Raw genomic sequence first — 21,378 nt, forward strand, 5'->3', positions numbered from 1 at the left:
AGATAAATCTAACAGAGACCACAAACGTGCTGATTTTATGGCACATCCCAACATATTTTCCTTTAAAAAACAAAGCAAAGCAAAATATTGTCTAGTGTTAGAATTTAGTCATAAACTTTAGAACCACAATGTATAACATTTTATTATATTTGTGAATCCATATATGTTGTTACTATTTCATGCAAAAATAGCATTACTTATTACACAAAAATTAAGCCTGAGAAAATACCTTACTATGCAGTGTTTGTGAATTATTGTTAACAGTTAAAATCATATCTAGTAGAATCTATCTATCTATCTATCTATCTATCTATCTATCTATCTATCTATCTATCTATCTTGCTAAAGAGAATAAACAGACTAAGTTGTGAAATTATATTCTCTGAACCAAGATGTGCAACTTAGAGTATTAAGGATGAGACTTGACTCATTTGTCAGGTTTATGGTTTTCAGGGAACTGATGCTGATTTCACATCAGAAGAGCATTGAGCAGCTGCAGGAAGCCCTTCGACAGAAGCGGCTGGATGATGCCAACTGGAGGGAGAAGGTAATGATAATGTAGCTTTCATCAGCATGTGTCTTATTTGCTTCTTTAAAGTTCTGTTTGTTTGCTAGAAGATTATTCCAAAAAGATTTCTTTGCTTCTATGCACACATTTGTTTTCTTCTGGAATTTCCTAGACCAATGCACAATGCACAGTGCACTGAAGCCTTCCCAACTCTTTTTCTTCCCCAGCTGGTACCTATTGCTAGCATTAACTGCTGCCTTGGTTTTCTGGTTATGATTTAAATTGATTCATATGGGCAACAATTGAATTTGGGAATATGAACTAAAGTTGCTCTAAGTGTCTCATTCTTATTTTGTTTCATATTGTAGCATGGTCTTTTTCTTTTCTTCTCTAAAGTTCATATTTCTTTAATTAGTTCTAATTTTTATTAGTCTCAGTGTCCTCAGTTGGTGAATCTATTCTTATTCACATTCCCCCATCTTTACTGATCCATGTTTAAAAAAACAAAAAGATGATCAACCTAACTAACAATAAAAAAAACCACATTAAAACAATGAGAGATTATTTTTCACACATCCACTTGATAGAGTGGTTTTTGCACTGCACTGAAGGACTAGTGAGATCATGTTTCATATTCTTTATGGGACTGGAAATTACAGCAATGTTTCTGACAGCAGTTTGGCAGTATGTATGAAGACATATTGTAAATCCCATATTTGACTCAAAAATTTCACTCATGAAAGTATTATAGAGACTTACAAATCCTTCTCTTCCCTTAGCTCCTTAGCTCCTCTTAGACCAGTGACGGTGAACCTTTTGAGCTCGGCGTGTCAGCATCTTGAAAAACCCTAACTTAACTCTGGTGCCATGTCACATATAGAAATTTTTTGATATTTGCAACCATAGTAAAGCAAAGACTTATATTTTTGATATTTATTTTATATATTTAAATGCCATTTAACAAAGAAAAATCAACCAAAAAAATGAGTTTGCGTGTCACCTGTCACCTCTGACACGCATGTCATAGGTTCGCCATCACTGTCTTAGACTGATAGAGTGAACTTTCCTGCCTTTGCTTGTGTATAAGTTTCTCATCTCCTCAGCCACACCCCAGGAAGAACTTTTAGATACGGTCTCCTGTGAACTCTTTGTTTTCATGATCCACTCTAGTATTACTGAACACTGTGTTCTGTCCCTGAGGTGCTAATGCAGCCAGTAGACCAAGTTAGTGTTGGCATCTGACCATATAAGAGTATTATGTTCTTGCTTTATGCTGTTAATTTGATGATGAAAATAAACCTGTATAGGATTCTGTAAGTTCTTACTAAGACCATGATATCTTTCTAATAAATTAATTACATCATAGGTGTATTTTGGCAGGTATAATTTTCTATAACATTTCATTTTGTTGAGCGGGCATGACTTCTTATTAATAAATCTTATAATTCAGCTTAGCAGTAAATCAAGATCCAGATCAGTAAAGCCAAGATATGATAATTATGTCCTGGTTGTGTTAGCTATTGAGGCTATGAATAAAAAGTTCCCTGAAAGTCCTCTCATGAGAAAGAAGAATCACTAATATGACATTGTCATCTCTTTCTTGGGTCACTGTGCCTTTGCGTAGGAATGTAGTGTTCCCTTTATAAATATATAATACACATATTAGAATAAACTTCATAACTTAAGTGCTTTTATCATTAAAAAATGTAGACAGCCATTTGTGCCTGTGCTTAATTACTTTAGAGTACGTAAAAAGCACATAACAAAATCAACTGTTGCTATGCAACAAGGATGGCACATTTGAAAATAACTATATGTTTACTAATTGCCATGGATTTTTGTTTACTTGAAGTGTTGTTTCGATGTGAAGAATGAAAATTAATGTACATGCTGAACATTTAAAATTGGTTCCAAATGCACAATGGTGTTACTATTCAGTGAAAATTCTGCAATTATAAATCTCCTATAGCTGGAATGCTAATTTGACTTAGTTTTAAATAGTACATAGGTCTTTTAAAAACAAATAGTTCAACATTGTTCTTGAGCTTCTAAAAAATGTTACTTAGTTGGGTTTTTTAAAATATTGTCAAGGTATCTGGTGGGCCGTTAACTCTTACAGTCATACCTTGCGATCTTTCCAAATGGTTTGCATTTGATTTGTTCATGTGTTCTTGACTTATCTATCCCAGTGTGGCTGGAGCACAGTGATCACATGGGGAAAGTTAGGTTGGAGAAGTCCAGGGCTGCCAGAGACGGCGTTTGGGTCGTGCCCTGCACGATAACACAGGCCACGGGAGAGAAGGGGGCTGCAATCCAGCCTGTGCTCTGCTCACCAAGTACTGTGCCTGGCGTGAGGCTGAATTCATCTAGGGAAGAGGTGCTCTGTTGATTCACATGATGGCGTCATATAGGCTGGTAGTGGCCCTGTAGAAAATCATGTAGAGGCCTTTTGATTTTATACTAATGCACTGAGAAATCACTAAGAGGGAATAAGAGGATCCAGTTTTTATTTTGTAAAGGCAAAATGAACAGGATTTAATGCTGGACTGGGTGTGGAGGGTAAGGGAGAGAGGGGAATGATTTGAATAACTAGATGGATGGTGGTTCTGAGTCCTGAGATGGGGAGGGCTGGGGGCAGAACAGGTGGAGACAGGTTTTTGTATCAAGATTTCTGGTTCAGACACTTTATTTGAGACACCTGAGAAGTTCCTAAATGGCTACCAGGAGGCAGGTGGATGTAAGTGCCTGGAATTCACAAGAACATCTGTTCTTTTTTTCTGAGTGCCCCAAAGGCAGTGGTTCTCAACCTTGGCTGCACATTAGAATCACCGGGGAATTTTTTTAAATCCTGATTTCTGGGCCTCATCTTCCAAAATTCTGTTTCTTTGTTATGGGGTGAGGCCACAGCATCAGTAACAAAGAAACAGAATTTCCGGAGGATGAGGCCCAGAAATCAGGATTTTAAAAAGATTCCCAAGTGATTCTAATGTGCAGCCAAGGTTGAGAACCACTGCCCTAAGGTGTTCCTTGTCTTTAGTAGTCCAAGAGCAACACATTTGAACAACCCTGTATGTTTCTAAATGATCACCAGCATCCTTTTCCCTAAACAATCCAGAAATTGATTTTGAGAGAGCCAAAAGAATTTATTGCAGTGAATGTAGATATAATTGCTTTGCCTTGGGGCAAATGCTCAGACCTGTACTCAGTGCAGTAAACCCAATGACCCCACACTGGAGCTAGGCTTCTGTCTGCATTTTATTTCATTTAAAGGGCTTCCCACAAACCTTCTTAGCAATCTCTCTGTTTCCTGGTAATCTGGTTTCAGTGTTCCCTTGAGAAATGCGGATTGACAGCTCTCCTCTTCTTACGGTGACCTCAACCACAGAGTCTCACTAAATCAGGTTTGACAGTTTTTCTCCCAAGTTGTCTGGCATTAACTCCCCCTGAGAATTTAGAATCATGGCACAGTGTAAATCCAGAGCCAGCCTGTCACTGGGATCCCTTCTCTAATCTCACTAGATGAACTCTCAGGCCTGAAGGAATCCAGGACTCTCTCTTGCTCCAGTAGCAGAGCCAGAAACAGTGGTTAAAAACCACAGGGAGAGAGATGTTGGCTCAGCTAAAGGCAGCAGTGCCGAATGCTTAGTGCTGTCTGAAAATGGAAATGCCTGCTGGGAAAGGAGTGAGTTACAGTTTCTATGGTCTAGAGGCACAGAGCAGACAATCATTTGGTGTGGATTCCATGGTAGAGACTGAGGGATCGGGGCATAGAAGTAATCTCCAAGGACTATTATAACCCTGCTCATGCTACAGCTTCACTTAGATGTTTCATCCCATTTCATCCTCATAAGGACTCCCAAGGGAACTTTAGTCATAACCCCACCAGGAAAAATTATAGTCACAATTAACAGCATTCAACTGGAAAGTGTCAGAACCAGGATTTAAACTCAACTCTATCTAAATCCAAAATCCTTGTTTATTCTTTCCACTAGTCATAAAAGCTTGAGAAATTGAGCTAAGGGATTTCTATGGTTCCTTCCAGCACTGTGATTCTATCTGAGTCAAAATATGAATACAGGCATTACTGACACATGTTCTCCTTAAACAACCTTCTGGCCACAATCACATTAAAATGATCATCTATGGTCTCCATCAAGAAAGGACCATTAAAACTCAACATTTGTACTTTATATCCCCTCTGACTTTCAACAGAAGTTAGTCTAAGGGCCTCAAAATTTTTTAAAAATAGGATTGCTGGCAAGGACTGTGTTCACAGTATAAATGTACGGAAGACAAAGCTATTAGTATTTCTCAAAACTGTAATCATATATTGTTCTAACTTTTCTACTTATTTTCAGGTCTTAGAAGATCAATTTTTCTGGCCTAAGTTCTGAGTCAACTTTTTAAAAAATACTAGAATTTAAAAATTAGGTTAATCTTTTGAATTAGAATTAGAATTTTAAAAAATATTAGAGTCTGGCCCAGCCGTGGTGGCTCAGAGGATAGAGCATCAACCTGCAGACCCAAGGGACCCGGATTCAATTCCGGTCAAGTGCACATGCTTGGTTGCAGGCTCCTCCCCGGCCCAGGCCCTGGTCAGGGCTCATGCAGGAGGCATCCAATTGATATGTTTCTCTCACATCGATATTTCTCTCTGTCTTTCCCTCTTTCTTCCACTGCTTCTAAAAAGCAATAGAAAAATATCCTCAGGTGAGGATTTAAAAAAAATTGGAGCCTGAAAATAAGATTAATTTACTTATTTTATGGTAAAATGACTTTATATGAGTGTTAAATGCTATTTTTTAGATTGAAGCTGAACTCGCCAAGGAAAGAGCCCAACATTTAGTTGAATTTGAGGAGCAAGCTCTTCTCTTTAAGGAAGAAGCTAAACTGGAACTTGATATTGAAAAGGAAAAACACCAAGAAATAATCCAAAAGTATAAGAAAGAACAAGAGGAGCTACAAATGAAGGTCTGTCATTCTGATGATCACCATTACTTAATGGGTTTAACACTATGGATGTTGGTTATTTCCTCCTGAGAGCACTACAGTATTTATAACTCCAGCAGTTTTCCTCATAGTCACTGTGCCTTGTTTTAGCCACATAGATAGAATGGTTTGGATATTCTCCAGACAAATAGCTGATATGAATTATACAAGCATGCAATCCAGCTATGTAGGGAATTTTTTATAAAAATAAATTTATTTTTTAAAACAGCATAAATTATGTAACTAATAATTAGCATCATTAGCTATTCCAACTCATCAAATATCAAACATCAAAAGATAATGAGGTGTTTGGCATAATTAAAAATTTTCTAACAACTAAAGCCTATCTTCTTTAATTGTAAATATTTTCAATTCCAACTATTTTTGAAGGGAAATATTTTTAAAATGTAACCACCTCCATAATTTCTGAAAGAATGTGCCCTAAATATACTTTAAAGTTTTGTTAAGGTTTCTCTGTTTTTATAAGGCCTGAGTGTAGTAGTATGCATGTGTTGTGTTGTGTGTGTGTGTGTGTGTGTGTGTGTGTGTGTGTGTATTAACCAAGATGCAGTGGGGAAAGCAATATTTTGAATAAAATCATTAACAGTCTGTGTAAAGTAAGCATCAAATGGGATTGAATGGCCTCTGCTTTGGTGTACAGGGGATATGGGACAACCTTCTCAAAGGCAGGCCCGGCTACAAGATTGTATGATAAATGCAGTATCACAGGGCTCCATACTCAGGAAGGCCTCATGCTTTGGGTGAAATGCTCTGCAGATGCTGTTTTGAAATTCTTCATAATGTTTCCCTTTATTGTTGAAAGTGTTACAGATATCCCTTTTCCCCCAATTGTCCCCCTCCACCTGGTTCCCACCCCTCCCTAGGCCTTCACGGCACTATTGTCTATCGATGGGTTATGCATATCCTATAAATAATAAAAGGCTAATATGCAAACCAACCAAACGGTGAACCACTGGGACTGGTCGCTATGACGCGCGGACGCTCAATGCAGGAGCTGCCCCCTGGTGGTCAGTGAGCTCCCACAGTGGTAGCACAGTTCAGCCAGAAGCTGGGCTCATGGCTGGTGAGCGCAGTGGTGGTGGCGGCGGCGGGAGCCTCCCCTGCCTCCGTGGCAGCGCTAAGGATATCCAACTGCTGTGTTAGGCCCGCTCTAAGCCGTCAGTTGGACATCCCCCAAGGGCTCCTGGACTGTGGGAGGGTGCAGGCGGGCTGAGACCCCCCTCTCCCAGTGCACGATTTTCAAATGCAAATAAGTTCTTGGGTTAATCTCTTCCTACACCCCTCTCTTTCCTCTGAAATTCATCAGTCTGTTGCATGCTTCAATGTCTCTGGATCTATTTTGTTCGTCAGTTTATTTAGTTCATTAGATTCCACATATAAGTGAGATCATGTGATACTTGTCTTTTTCTGACTGGCTTATTTCCCTTAGCACAATACTCTCCAATATTACCTTTCAATTTGTGTTTTATCATAAAAGTGACATCCTATTGGAACAATGGGCACATACGGGGAACTTGGAGCTTTGGCTCACCAAAGATTCAGCCTCCCTGAGGCAGGTTCTCTCCCAGACAGGCCTCTTGCTTCCCAGCCGCTGTCCCCGGCCCCCCAGGTCACCGCTGGCTCCCCTTGGCATGCCCTCCCACCCCCCGCCTCACCTCAGGACTGCTGTCTCAGGGTCCCATCTGCAGGGCAATGTCAAAAGGCAGGCCCCAACTTGCCAGGGGTTTCAGTTTTTCAAGAGAAATTATAAGTTCAGATTTTTTTTTTGCTTTTTTACATTTTATTTTACTTTTTATTTTTATAAAAATATTTTTTTATTGATATACTCAAATTGGAACGATACAGAGAAGATTAGCATGGCCCCTGTGCAAGGATGACACGCAAATTCGTAAATCCAGATTTTTAAAGTAAACGCTTTGAATTTTAAATGTTGACTCCCTTTTTAAAAAATCAGAACACACTTGTGGCCATGTGAGCCTACCTCCCAGGGACAACCTGCTCTGTTTTGGTGCCATGTCTCCTCCGGGTGATGGAAACTACTGTCCAGGACTAGCAGTGACCCTCTTCCTTCCTGGATTAATTGGAGATCATGGAATATTAATTTAATTTATAAAATTACAAAGGGTGGTGAATAGATTTCTTGCAGAAGTTATTCTTAATGTAAATTTAACATTTGGAACAAATTTGGGAGACTTAATTCTTAAGGAATAGTTCACAAAATCCTTGGAACTTTAGTCTCTGAATGTTTTCCAGATTCTCCATGGATTGGTTTCTTGTTGTCCTAATATGTATTACTTGACAATATCCGTGGCATAAACAATAAGGATATGTTTCATCAGAAGCAGCTTTGCTCTTCCTGCTTTGTTTTCTGTTCTTTGTTTTGTTTTTCAAGGCGAGAGAAAACAAGCAGTCTTTTCCCTTCTAAAGACCGTCATTCTCTTCTCTTTACCTAGAGGCACCACCTTGAAAAGCAGTATATTTTACAGTGTTCTGGCATCCTCTAGAACTGCACTGTATACTGTGGTAGCCACATGTGACTACTTAAATTTCAATTAATTAAATAGAAGTCAAATGAAAAATTCAGTCCCTCCTTCACATTGGCCACATTTCCAATGCTCATTGGGCGGTACTGGCAAGTGAGAGCCTATGGTGTGCATCTCTTCCCGGCTCAGCCATCAGTGATGCCACCTTGGTAGCTTGGACTGGGTCATGGTGAGGGTATTTATGCTGTGGAGATGACATAAGACCTGGCTTGTGTGTGCTTGTGAGTCAGTTGTTAAACATTTACGAGCACACCACTGTCAAAAGCCACCTGTGCCTAGTGGGTGCCCTATTGGACATCCCAGAATATTTCTATCATCACAGAGAATTCTAGTGGGCAGTAATGCTCTAGAACAGCGGGCACCAACCAGCGGGCACCAACCAGTGGTCCACTGGTGGTCCATGAGGTCTGAAAGGTTGGCAACCGCTTGTTTAAGGAAACCTTTGGAGCAGCATTCGCCAACCGGTGGACCGCAGCCTACTGGTGGTCAGTGAAGTCCGAAAGGCTAGCGACCGCTGCTCTAGAAGGTGTAGTTTCTGAGCTCCCTCCAGTCAGTATAGACAAGAAAGAAAACAATCTCAAAGGAAAACTTATTGGCCTGATACAAATAAAATATAATGGCTGTGTTCCCCTTCATGAGTCCCCAAGCATTGGGCATTTTTCATCACAAAGTCACTCTACAGTGAATCCAGATAAAAACTTAAGCTATTCTTGGCAGCTTAATCCAGTTACAGAGATTTATATATTTCCAAGGATGCCCAAATGATTAATGCAATCCATTCAAGGTGGTAAAAATAAAAGTTTTAGTCTTAACTTTTAAAAAGAAAATCTCGGAAGCCTACATATGTCATAGGGTTTGTTTTCCTCTGATCAGCAGAGTACACTGATTATTTAGAATAAGCCTCTTAAAACCATAAGAACTCTGTGTCTACCTAGAGATACTGCCTAAAAACTAATACAAGATTTATCTTACAGATATCAGACTTAATCGCAGGCGCCACTAGAGATCTAAGGCTGCAAGTGGCCACTCTTGAAAAACAGCTCCATGAATCCCGTGTCCAATATACTGAAGAATCTGAGTCGAAGGAGAAGGAAATTGAAAACCTTAAAAATCTGGTTGCAGAATTTGAGTCTCGCTTGAAAAAGGAAATTGACAATAGTGACTGCGCTTCAGCGGACTTGAGGAAGGAAATGAAACAGAAGTCTGATGAACTGGAAAGAGTGCTGCTGGAACAGACACAGCTGACACAGCAGTTTCAGCAGTCCCAGCAAGAGGTAGGACAGACCACGGCACCACTGCTGTTAGAGAACACATGTTCCTTCAAAAAACAAACAAGCAAACAAACAAACACAAGCATAAAAGACAGCTTGGTGTCAGGCAAAAAGTTCTGGACTGTTAGTCAGGGGCCTGGGATCACATCCTGGTTTTGTCCTTAACTAGACAGTCACTTAACCTTTCGGAACTGGCTTCCTTTTCTGTAAAATGAATATATCGAACTACATAATCGCTAAGGTTTTCTCACCACCCAGTTCTACTGTGTTGCAAACGACCTTTTAAAACATCTGAGATTAGTCATTTTTATATGTCTTGCTGGTTTTGACATTAAATTTTTGCCAAAAAAAACCTTTTAGAGCACTTGCTGCTTTTAGTTCAGATCATGTTTGGATAATATATCTTATGTGTGCTTTTTCTTTAAGGATTTATCTTTCTGTCAATCTAAATTTATAAGGTAATTTACATGTGTTGGTCTTCTTTCTTACGTATGCATAATTATTTTAGCAGTGTTTTTATTTAAACGAGTAGACATATTTTGATTAATTTTTTCTAACAAAAGTCTGATTTCTGAACTGCTAGGCAGAAACAAACATAGATTGAATGTTTATGTCCCTGAAAAAGTCATGAAACCTAAGTTCCAATGTGATGATTATTGAGAGGCGGGGACTTTGGGAGGTATTTAAGTCATGAAGGTAGAGCCTTCATGAACGGATTAGTGGCCTTATAAAAAGAGAACCAGAGAGCTCCTTTATTCCTCCCACCATGTGAGGACTTGGGAGTGAACGCCTCTGAACCAGGAAGCAAGTCCTCACCAGACACCAAGTCTGCTTGTGACTTGATCATGAATTTCCCAGCCTCTGGAGCTATGAGAACTAAATTCTATTTGTTGTTTGAGCCACTCCGTCTATGGTACTTTGTTATAGCAACCTGAACTGACTAAGACAGTTGAGCAATTAATCTACTCTCCAGTCACCAAAGTTATGTCACATCAGAATATGTGATCCCATATATGACAGTATAGCAAATAAAGGCAAATGGAGGAAGGTTCTGAATGTTAATGACAAGTAATATTTTTGTTGGTTTTATGGGCATCTTACTAAAGGAATAAAAAGAAAGTGCTAGTAATAACATTGATTATTAACAACTAAATATACCATGTTCTTGCTGTATTTAAATTATCAAGCAAAGTAAAAAGTATATGCCATCTTTATACTCATAAAGTAATTTTTTTGCAAAGTAGTTATTAAAGTAAGTTAAAATGGAAATGGACAGAATGCTGGGTCAAGAGCAATGCCTAAAGAGCCCTAAGAAGTAGAAATTATTTCCGTGTTATAAATGAGGAACTGACTCAAGAAGATTGAATAACTTCTAGAAGGTCACACAGCATGGTGGAGCCAACATTCATTGATAATAGCGTTTCCTCTTTCAGGAAGCCTGAGTTACAGCGATTCTGCTTCTAAGTTTCGTGACCCCTGGTCTTAGCACTCATCTCCAAGCCTCATTTCTTTCTTTCTTTCTTTTTTTTTTTACTTTAAAATGACAGTAAACACACTACTTATTCTGCCAGATACTTAGTGGGTCAGATGATTGAGTGTCTTCTGTTGGAGCAGGGCAGCACAGTGTCCGTAGTAAAGGAGCTGCCTCACCAGTGCAGGCAGGGGTGAGGGGAGGCACACAGGACTCAGCTCCGCTGGAGAAACCCTGAGAGGGAGAGAGGTGATGCAATTTTGCTAAAAATGAGACAGGAGTGTTGACGGTCTAGTGGAGGGACAGCAGGTTAAAGGAGAGAAAGGTCAAGGCATCTAGACCAGGTTTGCTAATTTCCCAGGCTCTAAAATTGTAAGAATCCCCAAAGAGATGACAATGTGGAAAGTGAGGAACAATTTATAAACTAGGACAAGTAGAAAAAGACAGGTCAAATTCACAAAATATATATTGAGCATCTATCCAGGTACCAGACCCTGTGCTGGGTATTAGATCCGCCATTATGAACAAGACTGACACAGCCATTCTCTGCTCTCAAAGAGGACTTTAAAGAAAGTTTTGAGTAATTAAATTGACATCAAGAGGAAAGAATGGCCTAAACAGAAACTTACCATATAAAAAGGATAGACTAAAGTTAAAAAATTGTCCTTAAGGGCCTATATTAGTTTTCCATTGTTGCACAATAACTAGCCTTAAATTCAGTGGTTTCAAACAACAAACATTTATTAGCTCACTAGAGGCCCGGTGCACAAAATTCGTGCACGTGGGAAGGGGAGTCCCCTCAGCCCAGCCTGCACCCTCTCCAATCCGGGACCTCTTGGGAAACCGGGATTGGGCCTAAACCGGCAGTCAGACATCCCTCTCACTATCTGGGACTGCTGGCTAACTGCTCACCTAACTGCCTGCCTGACCATCCCTAGCTGGCCCCTTTGCCAGCCTTGATCACCCCTAACCGCCTCTGCCTGCCAGCCTGGTCACCCCTGCTGGCCTGGTTGTCCCCAACTGCCCCCCCGATGGCCTGGTTGCCCCCAAATGCCCCCCCCTGCTAGCCTGGTTGCCCCACACAGCCTGCTTTTCAATCATTTGGTCGTCCCTCACTAACCCCCTTGCCGGCCAGGTCACTCCACGCAGCCTGCTGTTCCGTCATTTAGTCGTCCCTCACTAACCCCCCTGCCAGCCTGGTTGCCCCATGCAACCTGCTATTTGGTCATTACTGTTACTGTGATGGTGTCCCAGACAATTTGCATATCCCTCTATTACTAGTATAGATAATTTCTGTAGGTCAAGTAACTGAATGTGGCTTAGCTGGGTGCCCCTGGCTCAAGGCCTCTCATGAAGTTGGTATCAGGTTGTCAGGGGCTGCCATTTCATAAAAGGCTCAATTTGGGGAGGACTGACTTCCAGGCTTACTTTGTGGTTGTGAGCAGGATTTATTTCCTCATGGCTCTTGGGCTCAGAGTCTCAGCTCCTTTCCGGAGGCCAGAGGCCTCCCTCGGTTCCTTACAGCATAGACTTCTCCATAGAGCAGCTCACCACAGGGCAGCTGGCTTTCCTCAGAGCAAGCAAGTGAACAAGAATGAGAGAGTGCAAAAGAGGGTGCCCAAGAGAGAAGCCACAGTCTTCTTGTAATCTAATCTCAGCAGTGACATCCCATTGCTTCTGCTGTATTCTACTCATCATAAACGAGTCAATAAGCCCAGCCCACAGTCAGAGCAAAGGGATTGCACATGAGTGAGAATAGCAGGAGGGCAAGCACAGAGGGCCATTTTAGGGCTACCAATCTCAGGGCCCCTCGAGGTAATTTTGGCAAGAGAAATGACTAAAAGTGAACAGTGAATGTCATTTTCAGACAAAAGGAGCTACATTTGGAGCTCTTCCTGCTCATTAGTTGTAGAAGGAAGCCGCTCGGGCGGAGGGTGGGAAGGGCTAGAAAGGGGTCAAGGGGGAAAAGGAGACATATGTAATACTTTCAACAATAAAGATTTAAAAATATATAAAGCAGACTTTTGAAAGATACAGGAGGCCAAGATGGTATACAAATGATTATAGATCATTACTGGGGAGTAGAGAGGGATCATCCCACAGGGAAAGTTATCTAAGGACATGCCAGGGGGGCAAATTTCCTTTTGCTGGGATGAAGAGAGGGGAGGGGAGGCTAGATTTTCCAGTAGAAGGTAAATAATTATAACTGAACAGTAAGAGTAAATAATTGAGACTGCTTCTCTGATTAAGCATGCCACCATCCAGAATTTCTTATAAAAATGGGAAATTAGCAAATAAAAGTGATTGGCGTTACTGGCCAAAAGAACGGAGGTTGCAGCATATAAAGTGAAAAGCACCACTATTTTGGCCGTGCATTCCAGACACTTGAAATTTCTTAGGTCCTAGAGAAGAAAAGCCACATTTAAGTGGAGAACAAATTCCCCTTAGAATGAAGATAAATTAGTGCTCTAATAAGAAAGCTAATTAAGGAGAGGAAAGTCCTGCTCTCGCTCAAGGGGCCAGAGAATGGGTGGACTTTGCTTTTCATTGTATGAAGAAAGTTCTCAAGGATAGGAGGAAAGCCGTAGCTTCTAAAGGGCAAAATGGGCATTCCTGTGTGGAGCGGGGATTATGGGAGAGCAGCCACAGAAACAAGGGTCAGGAAGGTGAAGCCACAAAGCTACAGGTCAATAAGAAGAGAGAAAATGGAAAATAAAACTGTATGGGAAATGCAAATGTGAAAGGGGGCCCTGAAAATTCCTCTGAGGGTGCGGACTCACAATAAAAAAAAACACAATGTTAAAAAGAAAGGGAAGTCGGAAAAAACAACAACAACACATAAAGTGTTAGAGAATAGGACATTACCATTTAAAGGCAGGTTAAAATAGAGCACACGCTTTTTGCTGCCAGTTTTCCTTCCTACTAGCTCCATGTGAGCCCTGTCAGGGCAGCGTGGCCCCACTGTTATGGGCCTTGTTGTGATCCAGAAAAAGAATGTAGTGAATTTTAAAAAGCAAAGCAAAAAACCCAGTTCACGTATAACCACCAAAGAAAAACAAGTACAGAGAATTCAAGATATTTTGTTGTGTTAAGGCTATAAAGAAAACAAAGGGGCAGAAGTTTTAAATTCTACCAGCTCCTGTGCCATCTAATGACGATGAAAGATATTCAAAAATAGAAAGGGATGCTTTTGTTAAACGTGGAGAATTGAACACATATGTTCATCTCTACTTCATCCCAAAACACCACTAAAATGACAGTAAATTAATAAAAAGTGAATAAATTCATAAGGAAAAGAAAACAAGAGAGGAGTTGACTCCAGATGAAAAAGATGTCAACTACATTTTGGAAAATGGAAAGCAGAGTATGGGTGAAAGGAAATTAGCAGACTATCGGACAGGGGTCCTCAAACTTTTTAAACAGGGGGCCAGTTCACTGTCCCTCAGACCGTTGGAGGGCCGGACTATAGTTTAAAAGAAAACTATGAACAAATTCCTATGCACACTGCACATATCTTATTTTGAAGTAAAAAAACAAAACGGGAACAAATACAATATTTGTATTTGCATGTGGCCCGCGGGCCGTAGTTTGAGGACCCCTGCTATAGGACATTGAAACCTAATGCCTCAGGAGAATGTGGGAATGGGGTAAGATCCTAACAGGACCAAACCCAATTATGTGCCACAGCAGTGGAATGGCCCCAGAGTTAGAGACACCAGATACCTCTGAAAGAGGGAGAGAAGAGTGGATTTGAAAATAGGACTGTTTGAATGATTATAAAAGGAGCAGAGTGCCGGGGTCCAACCCCAGCAGGTCCAGGGGTCCCCAAAGGCGTGGACGGAGTCGGCGAAGAAGGAAGGACACGGAGACAGCGTTCAGTTGATCAGCAGCCTAGCCAGGATCTCCAGCCAAGTTCTGGTCTTGATCTCCAGAGAGGCTCTGCTGCCAGATTCTGTACAGGTTTTCCAGTCAGGTTCAGTGTCCAGGTTCCAGTCAGGTTCTCCTGCCAATCTCCGCAGTCAGGTTCAGTCCAGGATCCCTGCCATGCTCTCTCGCCAGGCTCCGCCTCCAGGCTCCGAGGCCAGTCCCTGTCCAGGATCCTTCGGCATGCTCTCGCCAGCGAAGTTCTTCTGTCTCTAGAGAACGTTCTGTGTAGGTTCTGTGCCTAGGCTCTGTCTCTCTTGGTCCTGTCTTCCAAGCCCTGTGTCCTTAGTTCTGTGTTCTGAGTTCTGTCTCATGAGTTCTGTGTTCTGAGTTCTGTATGTTTCTGTCTTGTTACAACTGTATTTATACCAGTTGATTCAATCCTATCAATCTCTATTACAAAGGTTAGGGCGTTTCTTATCTCCATTCCAGGGAGAAAAGATTATGTAGTTTAAGCATGATTGTTCGTAGTTAAAGGGATTAATTACCCGCCTGGCACTTAGTTGAGGGGTTTTATTCCCTCCCTAACTTCAGGGAAAATCCCTACCTGGGGATTCAACCTTTCTCGGAGAGGTGACCTTGGTTAAAACACACAGCGCTAAGGGGAGCAAACATATTAAGAACAGTATGCTATATACGCCAGGTCCCTTGAAACATATGCTGTGCAGATGTTTCTTTCCTGCAGCGACTGTGTCAAGCAGCAAGGATGGACCGGCTTCCGGCAGCAGAGAGATGCTCAGATGCCCTCCCTAAACCCAAGTTGCCCCTACCCACTCTCCTGGCTGGTACCAAAGGCTTACAGTCTAGAAAAACAATGTGAGGGGCTTTGGACCTAAGGATACAGCAGAGTATGGGATAAGGCTAGAGTGAAAGTATGTATATTAAAGGGTGAGACCTTCTAGTCTACTTCACCCCGTCACTTCCCAGAATACAGACAACCAGGCTTATATATCAACTAGAGGCTTGGTGTATGAATTCGTACACGGGTGGGGGCCCCTCTGGGTGGCCTGCAGGGATCGGGCCGAAACCTGCAGTCTAATGCCTCCTGCAGCTCCTACCTGCTCCTCCCGCTCATCCAGGCACCACTGTGCCTGCCCTGGGCTCGTGCCCAATCGGTCCCAATCAGGAGAGGCTTGCGCTGCTGCAGCAGCACTTGCTAGCCATAGACCCTGAGTCTTGCGCCTTCCCAAGGGGAGTGGCCTATAGGATCAGGCTGAAGCTGGCTCTCTGACATCCCCTGAGGGGTCCCGGATTGTGAGAGGGCACTGGCCAGGCTGAGGGACTCCACCAGTGCACGACTGAGCCGGGGAGGGAACAAGGGAGGGCTCCAGGGTGTGTCCGGCCCATCTCAATCAGTCCCAATCAGCCGGACCCCAGCAGCAAGCTAAGCTACCAGTAGGAGCATCTGCCCCCTGGTGGTCAGTGCACATCATAGCACTGTGTTGAGCAGCCTCAGCATATCATTAGCATATTACGCTTTGATTGGTTGTTTGGTTGTTCTGCCATTTGGTCTATTTGCATATTACCCCTTTATTATATAGGACTAGGGGCCCGGTGCACGAAATTCGTGCACTGGGGGGGGGAGTGTCCCTCAGCCCAGCCTGCCCCCTCTCACATACTGGGAGCCCTCAGGCGTTGACCCCCATCACCCTCCAATCGCAGGATCGGCCCCTTGCCCAGGCCTGACGCCTCTGACAGAGGCGTCAGGCCTGGGCAGGGGACCCTCATTTCCCCCCATCACTGGTTCTGCCCCCAGCCCAGGCCTGATGCCTCTGGCCCAGGCATCAGGCCTGAGCAGGGGACCCCCAGACCCCTCCGATTGCTGGCTCTGCCCCTTGCCCAGGCCTGATGCCTCAGCCAGAGGCATAGACCCCCATCACCCTCTGATCACCTGATCGGCCCCTTGCCCAGGCCTGACGCCTCCGCCAGAGGTGTCAGGCTTGGACAGGGGACCCCCATCTCCCCCCGATCACTGGCTCTGGCCCCCGCCCAGGCCTGAGGCCTCTGGCCCAGGAATCATGCCTGGGCAGGGGACCCCCATCTCCCTCTGATCACTTGCTCCACCCTCCGCCCAAGCCTGACGCCTCTGACCCAGGCTTCAGGCCTGGGCAAGGGGACCATCATATCCCCCCAATCCCCGGCTCCGCCCCCCACCCAGGCCTGATGCCTTGGCCAGAGGAGTTGACCCTCATCACCCTCCGATCACCAATCACTGGATCGGCCCCTTGACCAGGCCTGAGGCCTCCGGCAGAGGTGTTAGGCCTGGGCAGGGGACCCCCAGCTCCCCGCGGTTGCAGGCTCCGCCCCTGCCCAGGCCTAACGCCTCTGGCTGAGGCGTCCGGCCCGGGCAGCGGGGACCCGCAGCTGCAGCGGCCCTGCGATCGTGGGCTCCGCTTTAGGCCCAGGCAAGGGACCCCTAGCTCCTGGGACTGCCAGCTTCGACCGTGTCCAGCTCCCATCGCTGGCTCCACCCCTACTTCCTGCTATCACTGGCCAGGGCGGCAAAGGCGCCTGATTCTCCGATCATGGCTGGGGGGCAGGGCAAAGGCGGCCCCAGGGCCGCCTTTGCCCTGCCCCCCAGCTCTTAGCTCCCCCCTGGGTTTCCGATCACTGTCAGTGGCAGGGGGCTTCTTCCTGCTTTCCCTTTCGCCTCCCTGCATTGTGCCTAGGTATGCAAATTAACCGCCATCTTGTTGGCAGTTAACTGCCAATCTTAGTTGGCAGTTAACTGCCAATCATAGTTGGCAGTTAATTTGCATATAGCCCTGATTAGCCAATGAAAAGGGTATCGTCGTACGCCAATTACCATTTTTCTCTTTTATTAGTGTAGATAGCCAGGAAAATGGAAGAGCCCTCTCTGGAGAAATGAGCTGTATCAAAAGAAAAGAATTATAGATACTAACAAGTGGGGTCTCCCAGTAAAATGGCTATATCTCTGTCCACTGTGCTCACTGAGAAGTATACTAGTCAGTAAGGCCTTCCCTATGTACACAGAACTTCCAGTAACATTTTGGAGACTGAAAAAGGCAAGAATCACCAAACATTTAAGGAACATCTCTAATATGAAAGACAGAAGCCGGGATCAAATAAATAAGTAAAAAAAAAAAGAATTTAGGTGAAGCACATACAAAACAACATGAGAAGCAAAACTGAATTTCAAAAAAGAGCATAATTAATATCCTTAGAGAGAAAAGAGAAGATATTGCATACATGAAGCAAGAATAGGAGGCTATGAAAAAGAACAAGCATGATTAGTGAGCTGAAGCAGTAAATTCAACATTTGGGTTAGATGATAAAGATGAAGCAATCTCCAAGAAAGAATAAGAAAAAGCAAAGAAATGAAGAGAAGAAAAGAAAATTAGAGGATTAAGCAAGGATATCTAATACCCCACTAATAGGAATTCCAGGCAGAGAAAATGGAAGGGAGGAAACTATTGAGGAACTAATTCAAGAATATTTCCAAGTACAGAAGGGACATGTAGTTCTATATTGAAATGGCCCACCCAGCATAATGGATAGCAAAGCAAACACACCACAGCACTTCATTATGAAATGTCAATACCTTCAGGATAATAAACATAATTATTTAAAAGCTTCCAGAAACAAAAAAATGGTCACTTAGGAAAGATCAATAATAAAAATGGCATCAGGATTATTAACAGCAACAACAGAAACTAGAAGACAATGGCTTCCAAATTCTGCAGGAAAATTATCTGCAACCTAGAATTCTATATCCTGCCAAAGGATCAACCAAGTACAAGGGTCAAGTAAGGATATTTTCAGACATAGATTCCTCAAAAATGATACTTTCCTTGCAGCCTTACTTGGGAAGCTGTTTAAAGGATATATGACACTGCACTGAGGGAGTAAACAAAGAAAGAACAAGAGATAGAAATCAGAAAATGAGTTCCATCCAACACAGGAAAGAGGTGGAGGGAATCCCCAGGCCCATGGTAGGAAGTCCAAGGATTACAGCAGACAGTGTGACAGATTTAGAGAGCCAGGATGGGTTCAGCAAAAGAATGCAGGGTTTTTACAAGTATGTCTCTAAGACCAAAGAAAAACTGATAGATTAGATGGAGTACTGAGGCATGTAGAGAGGACATTCACACTTAAGTGGTTTGGTAAAAAGTTAGTAATCAACACCTAGAAAACTAAACAGTGAGATCAGTCCAAGGATTATTGCCATTTCTGGTATGTCTGCCATAGTTATTTCACAGTGTTCGTTATGTTTGCAAGCACACAAATACAGTTTTAAGAATAACTTTCTTGACGTCCATCCTCCTCCTCTCCTGGAAATCTATTCAGATTCTCATTCCTGCCTTACCAAAGGGCAATTTTCACTGTTTTTCTGCAGTATTTTGGGCTGATCATAATAGTTGAGCAGAAGCCTTGAATGGAAATTTGAGCATATCCTTTGCTAACTCCTACTCATCTTTCTGATTTCCACACCTTTTCCACAGAGATTCCTCTCACCTGAACTCCCCACCCAGCTGGCTGGCCATCCACTTGCCCTGGGCTATGTCTAGTTTGGGTGGTTGGAAACTGTAATCTCACTGGTTCAGACCTCACTGGGTATCTATATATATAAAAGGCTAATATGCAAAGTGTCCCCTCGGGAGTTTGACCAGGAGACCAGGAGTTCGATCGCTCGCTATGATGTGTGCTGATCACCAGGGTGTGGCGCGGAACAAAGGAAGGCCCTGGCCGGCAGCCGGAAGGCCCTGATCAGCCCTGATCACTGGCCAGGCCTAGGGACCCTACCCATGCATGAATTTCATGTACTGGGCCTCTAGAAAAGCATAAACAAAGATGCCAATCTGTGCTTATTCTTCAATGAGGACTTGCTTTCCTAGCATATTTCCCCCAAGTTATACCAGATGTAGCCAATTTTTATCACAAACAGGATTCTCACCTTCAGAATGATCAAGTTACCCAGCAAAGCCTTCTCTTGCTTCTTCCACTGTTGAAAGCAATCCAGCTGTCTCTACGGATAAAAATGAAAACAAACATAAAAATAAACCACCCTTACATTGCAAAGAGTGGAGAAAATTGGCCATATTAAAACTTTCCAGCAGATGGTGAGCCAATTTATATTTTTATTTTGACATTTACTTGCCCAGTAGGAGTACAATTGAGCCATATTTTTAAGCTCATTGAAAGCAGCCTTTATCTGAAAATGTTGTACACATATGTATAGATAGTGCTCTCCACCAATCCACATTGCTTAATGACACAGGAATGCTAGTTCTCCCTCCCTTAACCAAGAGTCACTCAGGATAGGAACCTTCTCCCTGAAAACTTTGGCCTCCTGCTGTCCCCCACTTCCTCCCATCATGCCCCACTCGAGGCCATTTTCCACAGAGCTGGCAAAGGGATCTTCCTTTAATCTAAATTTGACCATCCAGCTCCATGCTTAAAATCAACCTTTCAATCACTCCAAATAGCCCCCAGAATTAAGTTAAAACTCTAGTATTAGCCCTGAAAGGTGTGGCTCGGTTGGGCATCCTCTCGTGCACCAAAAGGTCGCAGGTTCGATTCTGGACAAGGGACATGTCCAGGTTTCCAGCACCATTGCCAGTAGGGGATGTGCAGGAGGCAGCTGACCCATGTATCTCTCTCACATCAAGATGTTTGTTTCCCTCTCCCTTCCACTCTCTAAAATAAATTTTAAAAAAATTTTAAGTGTCGGTATATTGGAATCATCTAGGGAATTAAGAAAAAAGTACTGATGGCTGGGCCCTACCCTAGAGATCCTTACTTAATTGGCATTGGGTATAGGGATTTGTAGAAGCTACTAGGTGATTCTATTTAAAACAAACAAAATTCTAGTATTAGCACGCTACCAAAACTGTGCTTGATTTGACCTGCTCACTCCTCCCTGCCTCAGTCCTGGTCTCTCTTCCCCTGCACACTCTGCAATTGAGTCATTCTAAGCCATGTGTCATCCCAAAACGTGCCTCTCCCACTCCCACTGCCAGGTGTTTGTACTCACGCCCACTCGGCCTGGAAAACCCCACCGTCCCTTCTTCACCTCCCTCATGCCTCCCTTTTCATCTTGACTCCGTTTAGATGCAATCCAGTTACGCTATTTTATCACACTAAAATATGGCCAATGACAACTCTGCCTGAAACATTGAGAATGCTATTGCTTCACTGATTATTCTCATGCTTGCCCATGATTTTCAAGCTTACTGAAGATATTCCATCTCACACATTTTCCCTTGTTGTCCAATAAAAGCACATATTAAAATTCTGCTACAACACAACCTTCCAAAAAGACAACTAAAAAAGAGACAAACATTTTGCCTCAATTGCTGAAAACAATCCAACCACGAGTGAATGATTCTTTTCCACATATGATGGAATTTTCCATTAATGTGTCTTACTGATTCTGGCCATATCCACGTGTGCTCTGGTCATGCCCTGTCACACACACTCCACCCCTGAAATAGCAATCCCCTAACCTTGATGTGCTCTGTTTCCATTTTTTTACTCCCTGAGTGAGTAAATGATAACATATGAGCTGCTTGTCACACAACACAGAATTATAATCTCAGTTTTAAAGGAGGAGGTAATGGTGGCAGAGGATATGCAGCTATTGTGGAATTCACCTGAGATTTCATAGTGTTTGCAGAACAGACAAAAATA

The 21,378-nt window shown here is 43.0% G+C and overlaps 1 protein-coding gene and 1 pseudogene across 1 annotated transcript in view; both read left to right on the plus strand.

Annotated features, from left to right (window-relative positions):
- The window catches only part of LEKR1 (leucine, glutamate and lysine rich 1), a 117,585-nt gene that overhangs the window by 90,818 nt on the left and 5,389 nt on the right, over positions 1–21,378 (plus strand). The window contains exons 9-11 of the mRNA XM_059686878.1: positions 454–547; positions 5,315–5,479; positions 9,036–9,335. Of these exons, the coding sequence (XP_059542861.1) occupies positions 454–547; positions 5,315–5,479; positions 9,036–9,335 (559 nt within the window). The remainder of the gene's footprint in view (positions 1–453; positions 548–5,314; positions 5,480–9,035; positions 9,336–21,378) is intronic.
- LOC132232046 (U6 spliceosomal RNA) lies at positions 7,323–7,422 on the plus strand (annotated as a pseudogene).

The sequence above is a fragment of the Myotis daubentonii genome, chromosome 3, assembly GCF_963259705.1.
Source record: "Myotis daubentonii chromosome 3, mMyoDau2.1, whole genome shotgun sequence".
NCBI classification, from domain to species: Eukaryota; Metazoa; Chordata; class Mammalia; order Chiroptera; family Vespertilionidae; genus Myotis; species Myotis daubentonii.